The 22725-nt window shown below is 33.5% G+C and overlaps 1 protein-coding gene and 1 long non-coding RNA gene across 2 annotated transcripts; one reads left to right on the top strand and one right to left on the bottom strand.

Annotated features, from left to right (window-relative positions):
• Window positions 1–16159, top strand: LOC132724783 (mannose-6-phosphate isomerase-like). Its single transcript, XM_060709748.1, has 8 exons — window positions 1–147; window positions 1632–1759; window positions 4917–5117; window positions 6024–6165; window positions 6642–6827; window positions 7425–7598; window positions 8295–8506; window positions 12579–16159. Exons 1-8 carry the CDS (start codon window positions 126–128, stop codon window positions 12795–12797), a joined length of 1284 nt encoding a protein of 427 aa, XP_060565731.1. The 5' UTR covers window positions 1–125; the 3' UTR covers window positions 12798–16159.
• On the bottom strand, window positions 2972–4356 carry LOC132724784 (uncharacterized). Its single transcript, XR_009624960.1, has 2 exons — window positions 3714–4356; window positions 2972–3222 (listed from the first exon to the last, which is right to left on the bottom strand). It is a non-coding gene; the product is annotated as an uncharacterized LOC132724784 (long non-coding RNA).
• Window positions 16160–22725: the final 6566 nt, after the last annotated feature.

Raw genomic sequence — 22725 nt, 5'->3', positions numbered from 1 at the left:
ATTTCTTTTGTGTTTTACATTTTTATTTTGCTATTAAAGATCTCAATCTTCAGAGCAGTAGGTTTGACAAATATGTAGATTAAAAACCATTTCATTCGAACTTGCGGCTCGACTGATGTAAACAAATGCCAACAATGCAAGAAGCAGGTAATTATTGCATTTTTCTGTGTAGCTTAGCATAATATTCAAAGTGTCTGGATATTTCATCACAAAAATGTACCTCGTTCTATTTGTCAATCGATTTTCTAAAAATTATTTTTTTGTAATACATTTTAACTGTAAAAACCTATATGTGTAGTAGTACCCGATTAAGCTCATTTTGACCAAAATTGTAATTGGTTGACATGTACTGTAAAGTAACCAGAGAAATCTTGAGGCATTGATTATGGAATAATTTTTGCTTGATAGTACAGTTAAACTTTGTTCGCTCGAACTCGGATCGCTCGAATACCTCCTTTCGCTCGAACTCATCGTCCAGTCCCGGCAAAATTCCTATATAATATATATTGTTCTACCTCGGATCGCTCGAACACCCATCGCTCGAACTCTCGAACATGATCTCTGGTCCCTTCGGCAGAAATATATTGTAAATCACACCTTTTCGGTCGATCACAAACAGACAACAAAAGTTGCGGGTCGACATGTTCTAAATAATTGACAGTCGGTGACACATGCTTTTAACACCTCGTGATCGTGACAAGGGCGATTAAGGTTAATTGATACAAAATAAAAGGTGTTGTAACCAATTTGTTTGTTATGATAAAATTGTATATTTGCCGTCTTGAGTAACAAATTGAAAAGAAAACAACTCCTGAAATGCGCAAAAAGTCAATAAATAAATGATGTTTACCCGGACGGTTATAATTACAACCGTTGTTCATGTATCGTGAATTGTAACAGTGTAATCTATTTATAGAATGATACTTGTACGTGTTTGTTTTAGTAAATGACTACAAATATATGCTGCTGTAAAAAAATTTTTTTTATATATTTAATTAATTCATTGTTTAGAATAAAATAAATTCCATAATAGACATATAAATATATTTTAAACATTGTTCACAGTTTGGATAATGATTGCCCAATCGAACTCAACCAATTACAATATGCATGAATATAGATTAACACAGTGTACCGTTAATATTGTTTTCAATAGGATAAAAATTCTTAATATGACGTATTCGACAAACAGGTGTTCTAACAACGATTATATTGACGTATTTGTCATTTGACCTATGTAAGCTGGAAAACCTTTAGACATATGTTCTATGTAATAATAGTTCAACCTCGTTTGGCTCGAACTACCGATCTCTCGAACAAATTTTCACAGACCCTCTGAGTTCGAGCGAACGATGTTCGACTGTATATTCCACTTTACAGGTACATAATAATTGAACATGTCTGAAACACCGACACTTGGTTTTAAAATGCAAAAAAATAAATTTCAAATAAAATCATCATAAATGTGTTTTTGTCAATCCCAGGACATATACTTATAATAGTATAATATATTTATAACTTATTCTACATCCCGTTTTGAAAAAAAACAACATATTTTTAACGTTGCCAGCTGATCTTGGTCTCTGCTTGTTGCATGGAGTTAAAACATTTTGTGTATACATATATTTCAGTGTTTGAATTGAAATGTGCCTCACAGAACTATCATTGGGGTAAAGTGGGAAAGACCAGTGAAGTGGCAAGTCTTCTTAGTAGTGGTGACTCAAGTTTTGTTGTGGATGACCAAACAAGATATGCTGAGGTAAGGAAAGTATACATAAATTGGCAAGCCTTTATTCTAATTGCAATATTATTGCACATTTATTTTACATGTATACAGTGGTACCTGTACGTTAAAAGGCATTTTGCTTAAGTTTTTATCCAAAAAAATTGTTTTGAAAAATTTCAACCGAAGAAATATGTTTAATTCTTGTGTCGCCTCTACAGAGTATTGACAACACATATGGATGACTTCTCCGTCCGTCCGTCACAAAACTTGTCCAGACTACTCCTCTGAAACTATCTATACCACTGAAGTATATTACATGGGTTTCCTGGTTGAATGATTTTTGGCGGAGTTATGGCCCTTGAATAAAAAAAGGTGTTTTTGTGTGTTGCCAGTTACACAGAATCTTGTCCGAACTACTTCTTACAAACTACTGATGTCATTTCATCCAAACTTTATAGGAATGATCAGAACAAAGTTAAGTTATGCATATCATTCGTTTTTTTTGGTTGAATGATTTTTTTCAGACTTATAAATGGCTCTTTAATTAGTTTTATTTTCAAAGTGTGTCTGGACTACTCTTCTTAATACCACTAATACAATTTCATTTAAACTTTACAGGATGGATGAGTAGCTCAAGTACTTGCGCATAAAACACAGGCTTTCCACTTAATTAATTTTTGGCAGAGTTATGGCCCTTCAATGAAAAAAGTGTTTTTTTTTTGTGTTGCCAGCTACTTGTTTGGACCACTCTTCAGAAACTTGTGCATTTTCATCAAATCAGGAATAATCAATACTATGTCTAGTTGTGCATCTCATCAACTTTTTTCGATTTTATGATTATTGTCAGAGTAATGTCTGTTTTATGATTTTAATTTTTAAGATTTGTCCGGACTACTCTTATACCACTGATGCAATTTTAATGAAACTTTACAGGATTAATTGATAGCTCAAGTACTTGCACATATTACACGGGCTCTCCAGTTGAAGGATTTTCAGCCGAGTTATGGGCCTTGAATAGAAAACAGGGATAAAAACTAACCATTTAAGCTTGGTGGCCACCTGGACCACTGACTGTAAAATTTTAGTGGCCCAGTAAATATATTAGTGGACCAACAATTTATGAACGGAAACAGGGCAAGCGCTGGCAAATTTTTTTTGATCCAATTTTTTTGCAGCGAAAATTGTGTGCCTGTATTTTATTTTCAAATAAGGCAATATGGTACGGAGATATTATTTAGAAAAACATAAACTATATCCAATTTTATTTTGGTACCTACATTTTTATCACATTAACACAACAAACTTATATAATTTACAGTCAATAATCATAAAAGCTTGCAGCTCAGTAGCTATAACATTTGCCACGTTAAGTTGGGCAGCAAAGATTCCATAAAATCTAAATCAGTGGCATGACAGTGACAGCAGAAACACATTCCAATGTGCTGCTTCAGCTTGCTTGGTTAATGACAAAGATTTGTCTTGAAGACTATCTGTATCTGAAATAATAAAGAAGAAACATGTTTGAAAGTAAGAAGAATGAAGAAAATAATATTGAAAATTCTAAACTAAAGATCATTCAGGAATAAAATCATGTGTACTACTCACTTCTGTCATTTTAAGTGTGCAGTAATCAGTATAAGCTACCTAAAGGAATTTTGTATGCTTCTTAACTGAATCTTTCTTTAATATTTCACAGTCATAAGTCATTTGAAAATGAATACTTCTTCAAGAGCTTTAAGGGTTACAAAACTTATATTTGATTTTAAGCCAAATTAAGGCCAATCTTTTTTTCCAAGAATTCCCTGTGAAGCTTCAAATGTCAAATAAATTGCTTGTAAAGGCATAATTAGGTCAGAATTAAATGGCAATCAACCCCCCTCCCCCCAAAAAATAAAATAAAATTAATAACACAAAAAAACCATTACTCTTAACTAATAATTCCTTTGATCTGTTTATCAACAACAATAAGAACTGAATGCAAACTTACCGTGAACAGGTCAAGTTGTCAACTGCAGAACATAATTTGTCGCTTTTTCATACCCAAAATTCTGATTTGATTAGCGATAATCTTGGGTAATCTTGAGATGCTGCTAGTTGTTGTTTCATATTAAATATTAAGACCCAATTATCCAGTGCATGCGACAATTAGTGTCATATTTATCAGCTGATGTAAACAAACGGTGAGGTCAGTGTATTAGACTGTGTTACTGTTCATATCGATATTTCATTGGGAAGGGAAGTTACAAATATAAACCAGTCAATGACCCACAAAAAAGTAGACTGTGTCGCTGTGTTTTGAGATAAAAGCGGTAAAGCGGAAATTGTAAATGGAAAACCAAAAGTGTACTTTCCATTCTTAAAATAGCAAATGCTAAATTTAGACTGGAGATTCCAAAAGTCATACATTTTACCGTGATTTTCTTGAGCCAATTTAATAATTTTGGAGCCAATTTGCTCATTGAATTTTCTAATGGCGGATATAAATTTAATCTACAGTCGTTCTTTTATAGTCATAATCTACAGCCGTTTTTTTTTAAGTCGCCGACTGGACGACTACTTTGAAATTTTTGGTAGTCCAGTTACAAATTTAGTCGCCGTGGGCGACTGGGCGACCGCTAATTTTCAGCCCTGGAAAATGTGGTTTGCCCTATTAATGATTTTGGGTCTCCTGCTACACAGTAGCTGCAACATGTAATTGACTCTCATGAGGTGACACATGTCATCACTGATGGCCCTTGTGCTTAAATGAAAATTTATAGAAAGTGAACGGTTCTGTCCATTTTCAAAACAAAAGAATAAACAATGCAGAAACAAGATTTTGAAACCTGTTATAATTAGTTTGATGTAAATGCTTTGAGACGCTGTCAGACTAAACTGCCATCCTGACAACCTGTTAACTACTAGGACACCACTCCCACCTAAAACTGTCAACCAACTTTTTTAAAGGCATAACCTGTATACAAGAACATGCTTTTATATCTCTCAAGGTCTTTCTATTGAGAGACCCTGTATCGCTGTAAAATACCTGTATTCTGTTATACATTTTTTCATTTCAAGTGCTGCAGTTCATTTTTTTTCTTCAAATTTTATGTATTTAGACTATTTAACCGTAGTTGAACTCGCTTGATGCTTGTATTATCTATTACATTATTAAATTAAATAATTATAAAGTATTACTTTCATGTTTTAGTTATGGATGGGAACACATCCAAATGCACCTTCATTAATTGTGGTCCAAGGGAAGACTAGTAAAGCACTGAGTGAATGGGTGTCAGAAAATCTAGACAAGTTGGGCAACTCTGTCAAAGAAACATTTGCTGGTTCTCTCCCTTTTTTGTTCAAAGTTCTCTCAGTTGACAAATCACTGTCAATACAGGCACATCCAAATAAGGTAGGTGTGTTTCTATAACTTGAGTGAGATATATTTTATATCATTCAGAATCATCTGACATCATACATTGTATTTCATTCCTTAACATTTTTTTTCATAGACTAACATAGTAACATGTACATATTCTATAATATATGATATTTGTTTGTTTTCGCATTAATATTAAATGTGATCAAAGCATCTAAATTTATCATTTTATATCAGTGTAATACAATGTATATACATGTACCTATATTCTTTATACATTGTTCATGCACACATTAAATTGTACAGTGAAGTGAAAATAATAGTTTATATCACTTTTGTTGTCACTGACTTTCTAAGATTCTACATATATAAACACATTATTGTTGTCACTATTGAATATTGGCTCTTTCTTGTAAGAAAGGAAAGAATGACAATTTTCATAAGGTTAACTACATTAACTGATAATTGTTTTGCAATTTAAAGAGATTCATGTCTGAAAAGGGCCTCCTTGGCAGTGTGGTAAAAGTTGCTGACTTCAAATCACTTTCCCCTTACGACCTTATGTTCCAATCTCATCAAAGACATGGACTCTTTCATGTGTGCATGCTATCAATCTAGCTTACAGCAAGTTCGTGCCTGAAATAATGCACAGAAGGGCACTTGTGGTCTTCCTCCAGCAGTAAAGCTGGAATGTCGCCATACAACCTATAATGTGTCGGTGTGACATAAAACCCAATTAAACAAACAAACAAATTCTACTCACTGAGGTTCTACTCACTGGTGCCTGCTCATGCCTGAAATAATGTACATATGTTACTCTGAGGTATTCCTTCACCAGTAAAGGTGGAAAGTTGATGTATGATTTTTACTATGTAGGTGTAACTTAAGACCCAACATAACAGTAAAGTTTGAAAAGTCTTTTTACATTTATTTATAAAGAGGCATGCTGAAGAGTTACATAAAAAGGACCCAAAGAACTACAAGGATCCCAATCACAAACCTGAAATGGCTATTGCCCTGACTGACTTCACTGGACTGTGTGGTTTCCGGCCAGTCTCAGAGATAGCAAAGTTTGTCGAAGGTAGGTATTTCACTAAAATCTAAAGGAACCTTAGCCATACCTATAAAAGTGTAGTTGGGGTCAGTGACTTTAGATCACTTGCCTTACAGTGTTATGAGTTAATATCCTGTTAATGAAGTTGTGTTTTTTATGTCTAGAAACTGTCATCAGCAGCTTTGATGGAAAGTTAATGGATCTAATTAGATGTGCCTGAAAAAAATATCCCTCATGATCCACTTTTTTGTGATCCGTCATGATCCTTGAATTTATGGTTCCTTGTGGTCCACAAATTTATGATTCCTTGTGATCCATGAATTTATGATCCCTTGTGGTCAATGAATTCATTGTCCCTTGTGATCCATGAATTATGGTCCTTTGTGATCCATTGATTTGTGGTTCATCATTTTCCACTGATTTCTTGTCATGAATTGTAACCACTGTTCTATTGCATTCTACTCTTGAATAATATTTACACAAGTTGGTTTCTCTTTTAAAAGAAATCCCGGAATTGAGGGCTGTGATTGGTCAAGAGAATGGTGACAAGATGGTGTCAGCTAGCCAATCACAGGACAGTAATTTACAGGAAGCAGCTCTGAGATCATCATTCTCCACCCTGATGAGACAGGACAAAGATCTGGTACAAGCTGAGTTGAAAAAACTTGTTGATCGAGTCAAATCTATAAGTATGTATTAGATATGTCACTGGCAATGGTATAGATACTGTAAACATTATTGGAAGTATCATTGAAGTATATCTGATGAAAATTGGAGGATTTATGATTTAGCTATATTTACAGACAAAAGAACTTTATTGTTACATGCTTTTAGATGGGTCACTTGTGTACAGAACTTTATTACATGCTTTTTGATAGATCACTGAAATACACAGGTGAAATTGCACCTCATGTTTAACATTAGTTTGGCACATCATGTTATTACATATAAATGTGCACAAGAAGTTTTCAACATGAATGAGTGTAAATTTCAATATAAAGGCACTCTGTGACAATTAAAAGTGTATATTTCTTGTTAAAATTTTACAATAAGCTCTAAATCTAAAAGAAATATTATTCAACATGAGCATTTTTTCATCATAATTTATTCACATCATGATTGAAAGGGCTTGAAATACGTGGCAAAAATCTTCAAAAATATATCAAACCATCAAAAATCATGATGAAATTTTGAATTTATTACAACAATATTAGAAATAAGTTGATAATTTCCAATTCACAAAGGTTTAAAATCCTTACATTATGACATCTTGTATATTATTTCAGAAAATTCCGGAGAAGATATAAGTGGTTGTGTTGGCGACATATTACTGAAACTGGACAAGGAATTCCCAGGGGATGTTGGTGGCTTTTCCATTTATTTCCTCAATGTAATGAGATTGCGTAAAGGAGATTCAATTTTCCTGGAAGCAAATCTGCCACATGCTTATCTTTCAGGAGGTAAATTTGTAGATTGTTTAAAAATAACTATTTGAAAAATTTGAAACTTATATATGGATGATGCTGGTAATTTTTATTATTTTCTCTGGTATCATTGTTTGATTCCTTTCTTTTTATTGACAAAAGATGTTTTATTGTTGCAAATTGAATATAGCTTAAACAAGAGCTTTTGGGCACAAGAGTTATCACAAGTTAGTGAACGTGAAAGTTATCACAAGCTTATGGGTGTGAGAGTTATAAGTAGGTAGTGGACATAAAAGTTACCACTAGCTTGTAATTGAAAAGTTATCAAAAGCTTTGGAATAAGCACAAGCTTGTGGGCATGAGAGTTATTACTAGATAATGGGCATAAAAGTTATCACTAACTTGTGGGCAAAAAATTATCACAAGCTTGTGAGCATTTGAGTTAACACTAGCTGGTGGGCATGAGAGTTATCACAATTTTCATTATCTTTTACTAACAGACACAATCAAGCTTAGTCTTCAACTGTTTTATACAGGCTCTTTGTTACAATATGACTGAAGGCAGTATTTGTTTAAGGCTTAGCCTTTTTTTAATAACATTTGCTTAAATGATATTGTTTTGTAAAAGCTGATTGCTGCTAGGAAGTAGCATCTTTTCTTCAAATGAAAGAGGTAATGAGGTGAGCAATGCAGGCCTGTTATGACACTCTTGTTTTATCATTTATTTTACAGACTGTATGGAATGTATGGCTTGTTCAGACAATGTCGTACGTGCAGGACTCACACCTAAGTTCATTGATACTGAAACTCTGATTGAAATGTTGAACTATAACGGTAAACCTGCACAAGACAATATATACCAGCCGACAAACCTAGTGGAAAATGGATGCAATGTCAGAAAATTTAAACCTCCTATTCAAGACTTTGCTGTCACTGAAATAAGTGTAAGACTGCTCAATCTTTATTCATTCTATTCATAGTATTAAACTGTATGTTTTACGAACTCTTTATTCATTGTATTAAACTGTATACATTTGTATTAAACTAACATATTCATTGTCTTAAACAAGATGTATATATGTTTTACCAACATATAATTGATTGTTTCAAAGTGCAGGTCATATTCTTTATTCATTGTTTATAGTCTACATCACAAATTTGGCACTAATTTGACATCATTAATTTCATGGTCATTGCAGATTGCAAAATGGCCGGTGGTAACATTGGTATAAGTTGATCTATTTTAGTCTTATGGCTAAACAACAGAGTTGTTATTCAAATATTTTGAATCTGTATCTTTTTATATAAAACACAACAACCTTTTATTCATTTCTGCAAAAAGTCATGATAGTCCAGTAAATTTGTGCGTACTTCTGAAACAGTAATCATTTTCCAAATTTTTTTTTGAAAGAAAAAAAAAAGATTTATGTTACAAAGGTAAAGATAGTTTGAATATTTTAAAAAGAGCAATATAGCATTCAGGAGTGTAACATAATTTACCTGACAAATGAAGAACAATAATGGCCGTCCCGCTGACCTTTGGTCGGCATCTGGTCTGTGAAAAAAATGTTCTTGCTTCCTTGTCTCATACAACAGAAAATATTTTATCAACATATGATAACAATTTTTTTGTAAAGTCAGTTCATGTTTTGCTTTCCATCTTCCTTCAAAGCGTCAAGTACTGCAAACTAGGAGGAGCACAGTATGCTGTATTTTCACATAATTGAATAAACCTTTGTTTCTTATTTACACATTATGCATTGTATTAAACTGTAAATTTTTATTTCCACAAAATGTATTTGTACTCTTATTGTTATGCCCCAACAATGTGGGAGCATATAGCTTTGCACTTGTCCGTCCGTCAGTCTGTCCGTCCCGAAATCTTGTGAACGCAACTCCTCTTAAACCGGATGGCAGATTTTGCTTATATTTACAGGGATGAACAACCTTAATGTGAAGATGGTAGTAAAGAAAGGAATTTTCACTGCGACCAAATTTAACAGAATTATGGCCCTTTGTTGATTTTTTCACTAGATACTATGTAGAAATTTTGTGAACGCAACACCTCTTAAACCGGATGGCAGATTTTGCTTAAACTTACAGGGATGAACAACCTTAATGTGTAGATGGTAGTAAAGAAAGGAATTTTCACTGCGACCAAATTTAACAGAATTATGGCCCTTTGTTGATTTTTTCACTATATACTATGTAGAAATTTTGTGAACGCAACTCCTCTTAAACCGGATGGCAGATTTTGCTTAAACTTACAGGGATGAACAACATTAAGGTGTAGATCGTAGTAAAGAAAGGAATTTTGGCTGCAACCAAATTTTACAGAATTATGGCCCTTTGTTGATTTTTTCACTATATACTATGTAGAAATTTTGTGAATGCAACTCCTCTTAAACCGGATGGCAGATTTTGCTTAAACTTACAGGGATGAACAACATTAATGTGTAGATGGCATTAAAGGAAAGAATTTTTGCTGCAACCAAATTTAACAGAATTATTGCCCTTTGTTGATTTTTTCATTATATACTATGTAGAAATTTTGTGAACGCAACTCCTCTTAAACCGGAAGGCAGATTTTGCTTAAACTTCCAGGGATTAACAACCTTAATGTGTAGATGGTAGTAAAGGAAGGAATTTTTGCTGCGACCAAATTTAACAGAATTATTGCCCTTTGTTGATTTTTAGTTTTCAACTTGTGGCACATGTAGTCCAAAAAATATTTGACATAGAGTCATAAGATTGACAGAACAGTGGCGTGTGGGGGCATCCGTGTCCTATGGACACATTTCTAGTTTTGAACACTTTTACATACAGCAAAGCATAAAAAAATACTTACCAAACTTACCGGATGACATGTAACTTATTTATCTAAATCGAGTCTAAGACTAAGCACATATTTGCTGTGACTTGGATTGACAACAATATATGTAGTGCAATTTGTTTAAAACACAGTTTAAATGAGTTTTGCTTAGTGTTAAAAGGACTCCACTGAAGTTTTTTGATATGACGGGCCTCAGACTAATTTTTGAAGATTAATGTTCTATTTGATGTAGATCTTGACCAATAACTCATGTACAAATTTTGGATAGTTTGCTCATTCTGTTTTTGCAGAACAATTATTCAAATGGTGAAAAATGAACCAAAATTGAAAAGCATTGCAACAAATCGGGCTATGAATAACACAAAAATACGATTTTCCATTTATTTTCGATTATATTTCTTAATGCCCCGGTCACATATTCACGGATTACTATGGAAATGTGAAATTCCGTAGTCCGCTACGGTTCTAGTACGGACACACAACGGTATGAGTAAGGAGTCAGACGGATTTACCATCAAAAGCCACCGGAGAGACACGGATTGTTACTGACCGACACAGTTTGATACGGAGCGACACGAATCAGGTCGGACGCACTACGGATACACTACGGTCTGCTACGGTATAAGCACGGGTTAGTACGAATAAGTACGGTCTGATACGGAGAAGAACGTATTGATACGGAGAAGAACGAATTGCCACGGATCTATACGGACCTAATACATCCGTCCACAATCTCTTGCTAGCTCATTTTCAAAATGCCTCAAAAGAAAAGAACACCTAGAAAGCGAATTGCAGCGTTCTGGCGGAGAGGATTCAGCCTAATCGCGTCCAAACCCCGAGACACATCAGGTCCAATTAAAGTGAATTTCTTGAAGGACGCTGGATTCTCAACAAGTTCGGCCATGAGAGCCTCATACTAAACATGAAGCGGTCTTCGTAAAAGCCCATCTTTAGTCCACCATCTCATCTGTTTTCTCTTACCTGATTAGATATGGACTGGTAATCATTAATGAAAAATGTTGATCAATACTGCTTCTCTTTTAATTTTAAGATTTGCTGTTCATCTTACAATTACATTAATTTATGTTTTTAAAATATGTAAAAAGCTTGTTAATTAATCTTATTATCACTCAAGAGCCAGTGTCCGAGGCTTATGAGACACTTCGTTTTATGTACAAACTTACTCCATTTTCACGATCCAATGTTTGTAAAATATGTAACATTAAATGTTATTATATTTCTTTTTTGTAGTATGATATTATTATAAATTTACTTCTATGCATGTCATCAAGCAGCTCGACCACTGCCTCCGCATTCTGAGCCATTTCAATATAAAGTTGCAGTCAGTAAATGGCAACAATATCATTTATTAAATGTTCCGGCAAATATATATGTCTGTTTTTAACAAGAATGTAGTATTTATACCCTTGAAAAACTACATGATACTTAATTCATCCGTACTAAACAGTGGTGGGCCGTACCATTCCGTACCGTTTCGTGTTGCAACGCAATAAACCGTATAAGACCGTGCTAATTCCTGCCTCTCCGTAGTACAACGTATTACGATCGTGGCTTTCCGTGACAATGCCGTATTAATCCGTATATAAACCGTAGCTTATACGTAGGGTAACCGTACAAATACGTTGTTCCCGTACCAAACCGTGGAAATCCTTGACAAGTTGGTGGACTACGAATCAGTACGGACTATTACGGTTTTCGTACGGACCAGTACGTATCAGTACGGCTTTAATACGGACTAGTAAGGATACGCTACGGTTGACTTTTCCGTAGCAAATTTTTGTGCATGTTCAAAAATTGTCAAGGATCGCTACGGATATACAAGGACTACTACGATTGATTACGGTTACAATACGGAGAACTACTGACCAGTACGGGTAGCTACGGACGATGCCGGAATTAATCCGTGGCTCTTCCGTGGGCGTATTCCGTGAATATGTGACCGGGGTATAACTGTCTTTTGCATTTATTTATGTTATAAGTGCATCAGCTGTTCTCTATAAGAAATTAAAATTTTATGTTTTTAGGCCTTTGGACCTCAGTGGAGTTTCTTTAATCCGACAAACAAATATTTAGTATATACAGAACAGAATGGTTTTATGTTGTTATGATTTTGAGTCATATTTATTTAATGGAGTATACATATCTTGATACATTTCTTTTAGGTACCTGCTGGTTTAAAATCTACAACCCTCCCTGCCATGAGTAGTGCAAGTATTGTAATTTGTATAGAGGGCGCTGCAAGTCTAAACAACCAATCACTGACACAGTCCATACAGGTGCAGCGTGGGACAGTTCTTTTTATATCAGCCAATGAGGAGGCTGCTTTAGAAGTATCTTCTGCAAATGGAATGTTGTTATATCGGGCACATGCTGGTTGTTAGTTTGATAAAAAAAGATTGGGGAAAAAATATTTTAATTTTATTTATACAAAAGATGCATTTATATATACAAAATCCATGACCTTTTGCATAAAGATTTATTTATGCCAGTTTTTGGACTCTACAGGAATTTGTCACTAGATGGTTTTATGTCATTCTATGCTAGCTAAAATTAGCATATTAAAAAAATCATTAGAAAGCCATACTTATAAGAAATCCTAATTGAATATTTAATTAAACATGTTACTCAAGAATAGCATATATCTTTACATATGATATAACTATTTATATAACAATGCAAGTAATTGCTATTTTACTAACAGGATTTTGCATATACATTGTAATTTGTATGCCGGAAAGCATAATACTGTGACCGAGAGCTAAATTTGGCCTTTTTGGCATTACAAGACAAAATTGCTGACTTGTAATCTTTTCATTTGCATAATAAATTACATAAAATATTATTTATGCATAATGTAGGGAGCTTAAAATGCTCTCTCCCTCTGTAAAGTGTGTTTCTTACTTACCGTAAAGTTACTGTTTACAGTTTCAATTCAGCTTAGTTGCTTGCCTTTAAAACTTATATTTTTGAACAAAATTTGTTTGAAAGGTCATTTAATGATTATCTTATGATAAGGTTTTCATGATTTTAGGATACATGTAGATATATTTTCTTCGTGTTGAATTTATAAACAATTAAATTTCCTCTATTTTTGGATTGTTGCTTTAGTTTTCTTCATATATTTGATAAAAATATAATTTTGATGGCTAAGAACTCGTTGCAAATATTCTTAAGGGTTATGGACCTGGATGAATTGTTTAACATTGCCTGATAACGAATAATATTGTTATAACCTGAAACCACTCCTTTTCAGCAATTTTCAGATACCTTTTTTAGCTCACCTGTCACAAAGTGACATGGTGAGCTTTTGTGATCGCTTTTCGTCCGGCGTCCGTCCGTCCGTCGTCCGTCCGTAAACTTTTACTTTAAATGACATCTCCTCATATTTCATCCAAACTTCACAGGAATGTTCCTTTGGTGGTCACCTTTAAAAATTGTTCAAAGAATTTAATTCCATGCAGAACTCTGGTTGCCATGGCAACCAAAAGAAAAAACTTTAAATATCTTCTTTTAAAAAACCATAAGAGCTAGAGCTTAGATATTTGGCATGAAACATCTTCTAGTGAGTGTCTACCAAGTTTGTTCAAATAAAAGCCCTGGGGTCAAAATTGGCCCCGCCCCGGGGGGTCATTGATTTTCCCTATATGCATATAGTAAAAACTTAAAAAATCTTCTTTCAAAGAACCCAAAGAGCTAGAGCTAAGATATTTAGCATGAAACATGTTCTTATGGATGTCTACCAAGTTTGTTCAAATAAAAGCCCTGGGGTCAAAATTGGCCCCGCCCTGGGGGGGTCATTGATTTTCCCTATATGCATATAGTAAAAACTTAAAAAATCTTCTTTTAAAGCACTCAAAGAGCTTTGGCTAAGATATTGAGCATTTTACATGTTCTAATGGGTGTCTACCAAGTTTGTTCAAATAAAAGCCCTGGGGTCAAAATTGGCCCCGCCCCGGGGGGTCATTGATTTTCCCTATATGCATATAGTAAAAACTTAAAAAATCTTCTTTCAAAGAACCCAAAGAGCTAGAGCTAAGATATTTAGCATGAAACATGTTCTTATGGATGTCTACCAAGTTTGTTCAAATAAAAGCCCTGGGGTCAAAATTGGCCCCGCCCTGGGGGGTCATTGATTTTCCCTATATGCATATAGTAAAAACTTAAAAAATCTTCTTTTAAAGCACTCAAAGAGCTTTGGCTAAGATATTGAGCATTAAACATGTTCTAATGGGTGTCTACCAAGTTTGTTCAAATAAAAGCCCTGGGGTCAAAATTGGCCCCGCCCCGGGGGTCATTGATTTTCCCTATATGCATATAGTAAAAACTTAAAAAATCTTCTTTTAAAGAACCAAAAGAGTTAGAGCTAAGATATTTAGCATGAAACATGTTCTAATAAGTGTCTACCAAGTTTGTTCAAATAAAAGCCCTGGGTTCAAAATTGGCCCCGCCCCGGGGGGTCATTGATTTTCCCTATATGCATATAGTAAAAACTTAAAAATCTTCTTTTAAAGAACTCAAAGAGCTATGGCTAAGATATTTAGCATCAAACATGTTCTAATAAGTGTCTACCAAGTTTGTTCAAATAAAAGCAGTGGGGTCAAAATTGGCACCGCCCAGGGGGTCATTGATTTTCCTTATATGTGTATAGCAAAAACTTAAAAAATCTTCTTTGAAAAAAACCAAATAGCTAGAGTTAAGATATTAAGCATGAAACATCTTTTAGTGAGTGTCTACAAAGTTTGTTCAAATAAAAGACCTGGGGTCAAAATTGGCCCCGCCCCGGGGGTCATTGATTTTCTTTATATGTGTATAGCAAAAACTTAAAATCTTCTTTGAAAAAACCCAAATAGCTAGAGTTTAGATATTAAGCATGAAACATCTTCTAGTAAGTGTCTAAAAAGTTTGTTCAAATAAAAGCCCTGGAGTCAAAACTGGCCCGGCCCCAGGGGTGTCATTGTTTTTTAACTATATGTGTATAGTAAAAACTTTAAAAAATCTTCTTTTAAAAAGCCCAATGAGCTAGAGCTTAGATGTTTAGCATGAAACATCTTCTTATGGGTGTCTACCAAGTTTGTGCAAATAAAAGCCCTTGGGTTAAATTGGCCCTGCAACGTTGGGGGGGGGGGGTTGGGGGGCCTATATACAAGTGAGCGACCTCAGTGTGTTTTCCATTGTGACGTCATGATTTGATAATATTATATAATATGTTGTCTTAAATGCATGTTCATTAGGGTCCGTAATCCTGAAATGACCTTTTATAAAAAAAAAAAAATTGTTATGGTATACTTTATCTATACTTTTTAAGCTTTATCTTATTTCTCGGGTCAAGTACACTGTATAAAATGACAACAGAAGGGTTTTTTTATCGCATGTTACTATCAAAACCAGAAAACACAAAAAAGCTATGCTGTTTGAAGGGTATTTTTATATAACTTAAACTTTTGTAATATATACAGCTTCCGTGACATTTTTTCGAAAGACAGACAATTGGTCAAATCCAACAATACCTAATGGTACATATATCTCATTTAAAACTAGATATGCCGTGTGTTTAAGAAATATTGTGTTGTTTTTTTACATTCACAGTCCCGGTTTTGTGCAATGCTTGTGTGAAGAAAAACCACTTTGTCTTCCAAATATATTCAAGATAAATTGTTGTTTTGTTTGAACTGATAAAGCTGTTATTTATAAAATGTTAATATAGTTTAGATGACTTTATGAAATAAAGATATGAGGTTGAAATGCAATGTTTGTTTTTTAAATTCTTTATTATCAGTTAAAGTAGTTTGGTATAGTAATCTTTGTATACACACTATAATATTGATATTTCACCTAAATGCAGAAATAAGTTAACTCGCATTGAATTTGATAGGCGTTGACCCATTACTGCACAAATATGACTATTTTTTAAAAAAAGATATTTGTGAATAGAAACAGGCTATTAAATATAAACATTTATTTTGTTATGGCCCTTTCTTTGAGTTGTTGAAACAACAACCTTCCTGAACTGTTGGCCTAGAGTTGATGAAATTTGTCACAGACGTTCCTTGCACGTAGAGACTTTAAACTGAATTACACCCTTCCAGAATGCTGGTTGATAAAGGTCACGAAAGTAGAAATCTTTAGAAATAATTTTGGCTAACATTTCGTATATACATTGTACTCAACATGAACCTTGAATGCGTGACTTTAAAGAATCTTTTATATTATTTAGATCACTTGTACCGTATCCGAACATTTACCGTTGACGCCCCCCATCTACGGATAGTTGCTCCCCTGACGTGAAGTAGCGGACATTTGCCCTGTCATATCTTTGGAAAGGGCGGACATATGCTCACCGGTAAAAATAGGGCGGACATTTGCACTTGACCCCTTAAATATGAATCATAAATAACCTTATATTGAGATATTGACCATTAAGTTATAATGTTAGAAAATATGCCATTTTGTTTATTAGTCGGTTCAAATGGACCATTATAGCCAAGAGGTTTAAAATGAAGTTTTTTTTAGTCCAACCGCTTTTAAATTTGAATTGTCCCTACAAGTAACTTTGATGGTCTTTATGTCTTACTTTCACTGTTTATATGTCTCCTTAAACCTTCGCGCAGACTCGGATTGAGGATTTACATAAATAACTGACTCGGTTAAAAAATGTTCAGGAAAGAATCCGGAGATACACGTCTCATTATGAGTAGAGGTGATTCAGAATCATAATTTTGAGAAAGGTAGGATGTGTTGATTGTGTTTTTCTTAAGCATATCGCAGCATGGTATCAATAATTGTAACATATCAACATTCAGATGGTAATATCCAAATTTCTGATGTTCAAATGGAATTTAAACAATGATATAAAATTCTATAATTTATTGATTAAAATGATCTGTAGATATAACTGACATAACAGTAATCTGTTGTATGCGTTCGGCAAAATTGTCTTGCCGCATAATGGTCAAATTATAATAAAACTATCTCTCTTTGATCATCATGGACAAAATTACTGTCCAGAACCCGTTTACTTTTTACGGTTTGCACCCGTTAGTACTGGATAGAAATTTTGTTCATGATGATCAAGGGGAGATTATTTATGATAATTTGACCATTATTGGCAAGACAAATGTGCCAAACGTCGATGGTCCCATCTATCCCTGTGGAAACCCGGCGAAATGGACCGAGTTTTTAAAAATGCGATGTTTTTTGTTTTGGTGATAAAATTACCGAGGATATGGCCATATCTCGCAGTGGCAAGCTTTCTGCAGTGAAAGCTTATAAAATACCCTGGATATAACCAGGGTAGCACATTAGTAGCCGACCCTTTTGCTGTACTCTCGTATAAATTGGCTGATTTGGATATATGTTAAAAAAAACAACTACTGACTGGGACTGTTATTTCATCGACACCTGTGAGACTTTTTTAGAATAGATCAATTATTTGTAAAAAAAATGTTTATAACCAAGAAATAAGATTTATATCATATATTTTTATTGGATGTATTTCGGCTTTTATCTATCATAAATAAATTAATAAAAGTAATTAAAATCTAACTAAGAATATAAAGAATATAAATGTCATATTTCGATATTTTTGTTATTTTTACTGCCAAGAGCATAGCAGTATTTCTAAAAAGATCATAAAAGTTTATGCTTCTAAAACTTTACGGACGTGCTTTCGTTTATACAGTCTAATAGGAACAGAATTTTCACCTTCCTTTGGAAGTTCGTCAGGCAAATGTTTCTTCTTCCCGTTGAGTGAACCTTCGCACAAATGCACACTACTGTCATTATCTGTTTGGTCATTTTTCTTTGAATTCAAAATCGGATAACTCGCTGCACTTCGAAATCCTCTTAAACACAAGTCAGTGGAAGCATCTCCCCTAGAGCCCTCTGAATTCACCGAAAATCTCCTACACGAAAAATTTGGCGGGAGAAAGTCTTGCGATTCCAGACTTCCGGATTCCCGATCTCGCAAAACCTCGCGCATTTTTAATGCCCTCGACTCGATAATCTTTTCCGCTAATGAACCAGTGGATGTCGTTGACGTCAAAGATAATTCGGAACGCTGCGATAAAGACGATTTTCTTGACCCGGATGATACACGCGAACGCACTGGGCTCACGGAAGAAACTCCGCTTCTTTTTCGTCTGCGATATTCTGTTTCTAGAATAGGTGGAGAAAGTTGGGCGCCTGTACTGTCGGTGCTAATGTTACCATCATAAGAAGCGTCATTGTCAACCATCGAAGATGATTCTGAGTCGGAACTAAGTTTTGAATCGGAGTTGTTCATTTTTAGTGATGGCACGACCCTATTCTCATTCGTTTGTTTTGATACACCTTTCGAAATAGCAGTTCCAATTTTAACATTTGTTGCGATAATGTCATTGCGTTGAATTTCGTGATCACCTATTCCATTGTTGATATCTTCATGTGCTTTTGTACTCTTAGAGTTTTTATGATAAACTTGTTTCTTCTTATCACATTCGGATTTTACAACGTCTTTTAGCGATTTTCTTCTATCGGCTACTGGGCTTTTTAAGCGCTTTGCTAAATGCTGATAGCGGGAAATATGCTTTGATCCAACTTGTCGTTTGTCGCCAGTTGCAGACGACTCCTCTATGTCAACGGATACAGACACAGATGATTTTCTCCCCAATGAAACAGAACCTCGTCTTTTCTCCTTAGGGGATTTTGTATATTCATGCATGTCATTTGATTTATAATTCGATGGAGTTTCCTTTTCGTGATAAGAAGCATCATGGTGGATACCGTTCTGTACACTAAACTTTCGTCTCTGAGAATTAAAATCGTTCTCTTCACTAAGGCTCCTACCTATATTATACGAGTATGATTTATCTGTTCTTTTTAACGCTATATTCCGCGCCATTTCTTCGAATTTGTCCAAATGAGGCGTGGCACCAGCAGCGATAGTAAATCGTCTGTTCGCATTGCTATTTTTAGATTTCCACGTTGCGCTTAGTTGCGACACGGTTTTTGTATCTGAATACTTTTTCATCTTGTTTTATTTTTCCCACAATATCTATCAAGACTAATATTTATAATAAATAGCCTATCGTTTTTTAAAAATATTTTTATGTATCACACTCCTATATGGTAACATTTCCATTATTCTATCACGGAAGAAGGATTAATGCCTTGAGAACGCTCTTATATAAAAGTATTTTCCTAACAACGGTATCTAATCACAATGAGAAAAATACACTCTGAGATAATTCTATTTCCCATCCTTTCAAGAAATTTCATTTTCAATGGCAATATCGAGTTTTAATAGCAGACGACAATAGAAAACAATACTGTTTTTATTTTTCCTACGCCGTTTATTAGTCCCTGTTGTCCCAGTTTCCTACGCGACGCCAAATATTCCCTCCGCTATATAATAAAATGTCTTCGATTTTCAATTTATTATCTAATTTTATCCTTGGTGTTGTGATATTACATTGATTGACCATGTAGACGCTGCGCCTAGGTCATTAATGACTATATCTTTGACAATAGTCTGCTGAAAGCTAATTCATTTTTATGGTCATTTGTCATGTAGTCATGGTTATCAGAAAAGAGGATCTAGGTTAAACAGGATGCCTCCATGAACTACAGAAAGCTAGCTCTAGGGTACATTTATCTAATACTAGGTAATAGGACTATTAGAGCAGATCTGTCATTTTTCACTAAAGCACCATATTTCATGACTTTTCCAATATTGGTTTCTTCTTTTTTTAATCATTGCTATAAATACTATACGTTTAGTGTTATATACTGTTGAAACTGTATTTATATGAGTCACTAAAAAATTAGCACACGTTTACACAATTATTATATTGAAAGTGCAGATATATACCATTTTTTCAATTTTGTGATACTTAAGGGAAATTAGTTTTAACATATTTTATTAGAACATACACAATGCATGGCTCTATACTACGGGAAAATTGTCGATGCTTTATAATAAAATTTATCATGTCAATACATTGATTTTCCATAATAAAGTGCATATGCCCAGCTTTATCAGACACCTCATCAATACATATTGAAAAAACGAAGCGAATGGAATATTTTTACCTCTTACTAGTTTGAAAATATTAAACTGAATAACTTTGAATCGAAAAGATGTTTTGAATTTTAAAGTCTCTATTATATTTGACCAAAAACGATTGAGACTATTTTTTTTATAGATATGACCCTTGGCATATTACTGGGCGACGAGAGGTTCTTGACAGGTTTTTGTTTCTTTTGAAATTTAAAGAAAAAAACGCATATTAAAATTGCAAAAATGATAAACAGAATACCAAACAAATGTCTGATATATACAATTTATCAGACTCAGCACGGAAAGAAATGAAGGGCTCGGCATTGCCTCGGCTTTCATATTTTCTTAGCCTTGCCTGATAAATTTTGTAATATCAGATACTAGCATGGTATTCTCTATATACCATTACGGTAATAATTGATACTGATAATTATTGCATTTTATTAACATCACATAATATCCATTATATATGTGAAGTCCTGTTTTATCTCCTTTTCCTTTTCAAATGTGTTAATATCTTTCTTTTATAATTAAATCTGCTTGACTTACTTGTATGTATATAATACTGAACAGAAATTCTGTGAAATCATATCTAAAAGTTCTTTTGTTTTTAAAATTAAAATCTTATCATATCAGCATATCTCCAAAAGTGCGCACAAGCGTACACCCGTATAACGACAACAACAACAATTATGATAATTATAACAATAACTTTATTTGAAGAAAGGTAGCACATAAAGATAGACCATCGTAAAATACAAATAACATATCTCAATTTTAAATGTGGACAAAAATATAAATAAGGACAAAACATATTATAAATCCATTAAAGTCATAGCATCACATAACTTGATTTGAGACACACACGTTTCCTTTTAATAATAAATGTTATTTATACAATTTCCATTTACAAATAAGTTCACAAATATACATGCATAGTAAATATAAAATAATAACATAGCTGACGCCATGGAAATATAATACGTTTATTATTACATGTATTATTTTTTCATAATGATCTGCAAGAAATATCGTAAAGAGATAGGTTACACCTCAATTCTGTTATTGCATAACAACAGCCCGTTTACATTTAAAAACGCATTATTTTTCACAAGACATGTACATTTATAATATTAAACTGAATAGCAATCATGTACAGGATGAATTTATAATCAGGACCTTTAGTATAACTTATTAATACCACAATAGATTTGTTATTTCTGTCTATATTCTTATTAATGACCCGATCATTAAAAATTGAACAAATACAAACAAATTGAGAATTGGACAAATACAAACAAATTGAGAATTGGACAAATACAAGCAAATTGAGAATTGGACAAATACAAACAAATTAAGAATTGGACAAATACAAACACATTGAGAATTGGACAAATACAAACAAATTGAGAATTGCACAAATACAAACAAATTGAGAATAAATAAAGGGGGTGTTAGTGACCCGTCAAATTATAGACCCATAACATTGTTAAGTTGTATGGGGAAACTTTCACTGCAATTTTAAATATGCGTCTGCAAAAATATATTGAAAATTATGATTTGATTAACGAATACCAAGCTGGATTCCGAAAAGAATTTTCTACACTTGATAATATGTTTGTACTAAATACTTTGATTGATCTATTAAAAAAAGGAAAAAGAAACTGTTTTGTGCCTTTGTTGACCTTAAAAGTGCGTTTGATAATGTGATCAAACTAATAAAAGCTAATAGACCTGTTTCTTAACAGCTGGTATTCAAACCAAGAAACCTCTGGAAAGTGTAAAAATTACAAGTTATTTAAACACAAATTCGAATTTGAAAAGTATATCACAAATACACATCCTAATTTACTTAGATATTTGATTAAATTTAGAACAAGAAACCATAGATTACCAGTAGAAACTGGATCTTAGCATGGGATAGAACTTAATATGAGAAAATGTACATTTTGTTATTCCTCAGTTGGAGATGAATTTCATCAAAGAAAAAATACTTACGACCCAATTATTATATTAGACGAAACATGTATTATTTTGATAAACTTATGAATATAAACAACCATAGTAATTTCGAATATAAGAAAATATGTATGTTTATTAGGGATAAATTTGAACAATTTATATAATGAAAATTAAATGCATATAGCACGTGTAAATTTATTACATGCACATGTTTTGTATGTTAAAAGTACGCAAGGTACTCTCCCTTTACATGTATTATATATGCTTATGTTTTTTGTATGTATTCTATTGAGCCTCGAAACTTTGTTAAT

The sequence above is a fragment of the Ruditapes philippinarum genome, unplaced genomic scaffold (genome assembly GCF_026571515.1).
Source record: "Ruditapes philippinarum isolate M1 unplaced genomic scaffold, ASM2657151v2 ctg2370_1_1_1_1, whole genome shotgun sequence".
Classification (NCBI taxonomy): domain Eukaryota; kingdom Metazoa; phylum Mollusca; class Bivalvia; order Venerida; family Veneridae; genus Ruditapes; species Ruditapes philippinarum.
The sequence above is the reverse complement of the archived record's forward strand: the minus strand, read 5'-3'. Positions and strand labels throughout refer to the sequence as shown.

What these genes read in the sequence shown, in the direction of transcription:
- LOC132724783 (XM_060709748.1), top strand. Translation starts at nt 126, where the DNA reads ATGCCAACAATGCAAGAAGCAG. An exon ending in ACCAAACAAGATATGCTGAG is followed by an intron (nt 1,760 to 4,916) that starts GTAAGGAAAGTA and finishes TTCATGTTTTAG; the next exon opens with TTATGGATGGGAACACATCC. An exon ending in TGATCGAGTCAAATCTATAA is followed by an intron (nt 6,828 to 7,424) that starts GTATGTATTAGA and finishes ATATTATTTCAG; the next exon opens with AAAATTCCGGAGAAGATATA.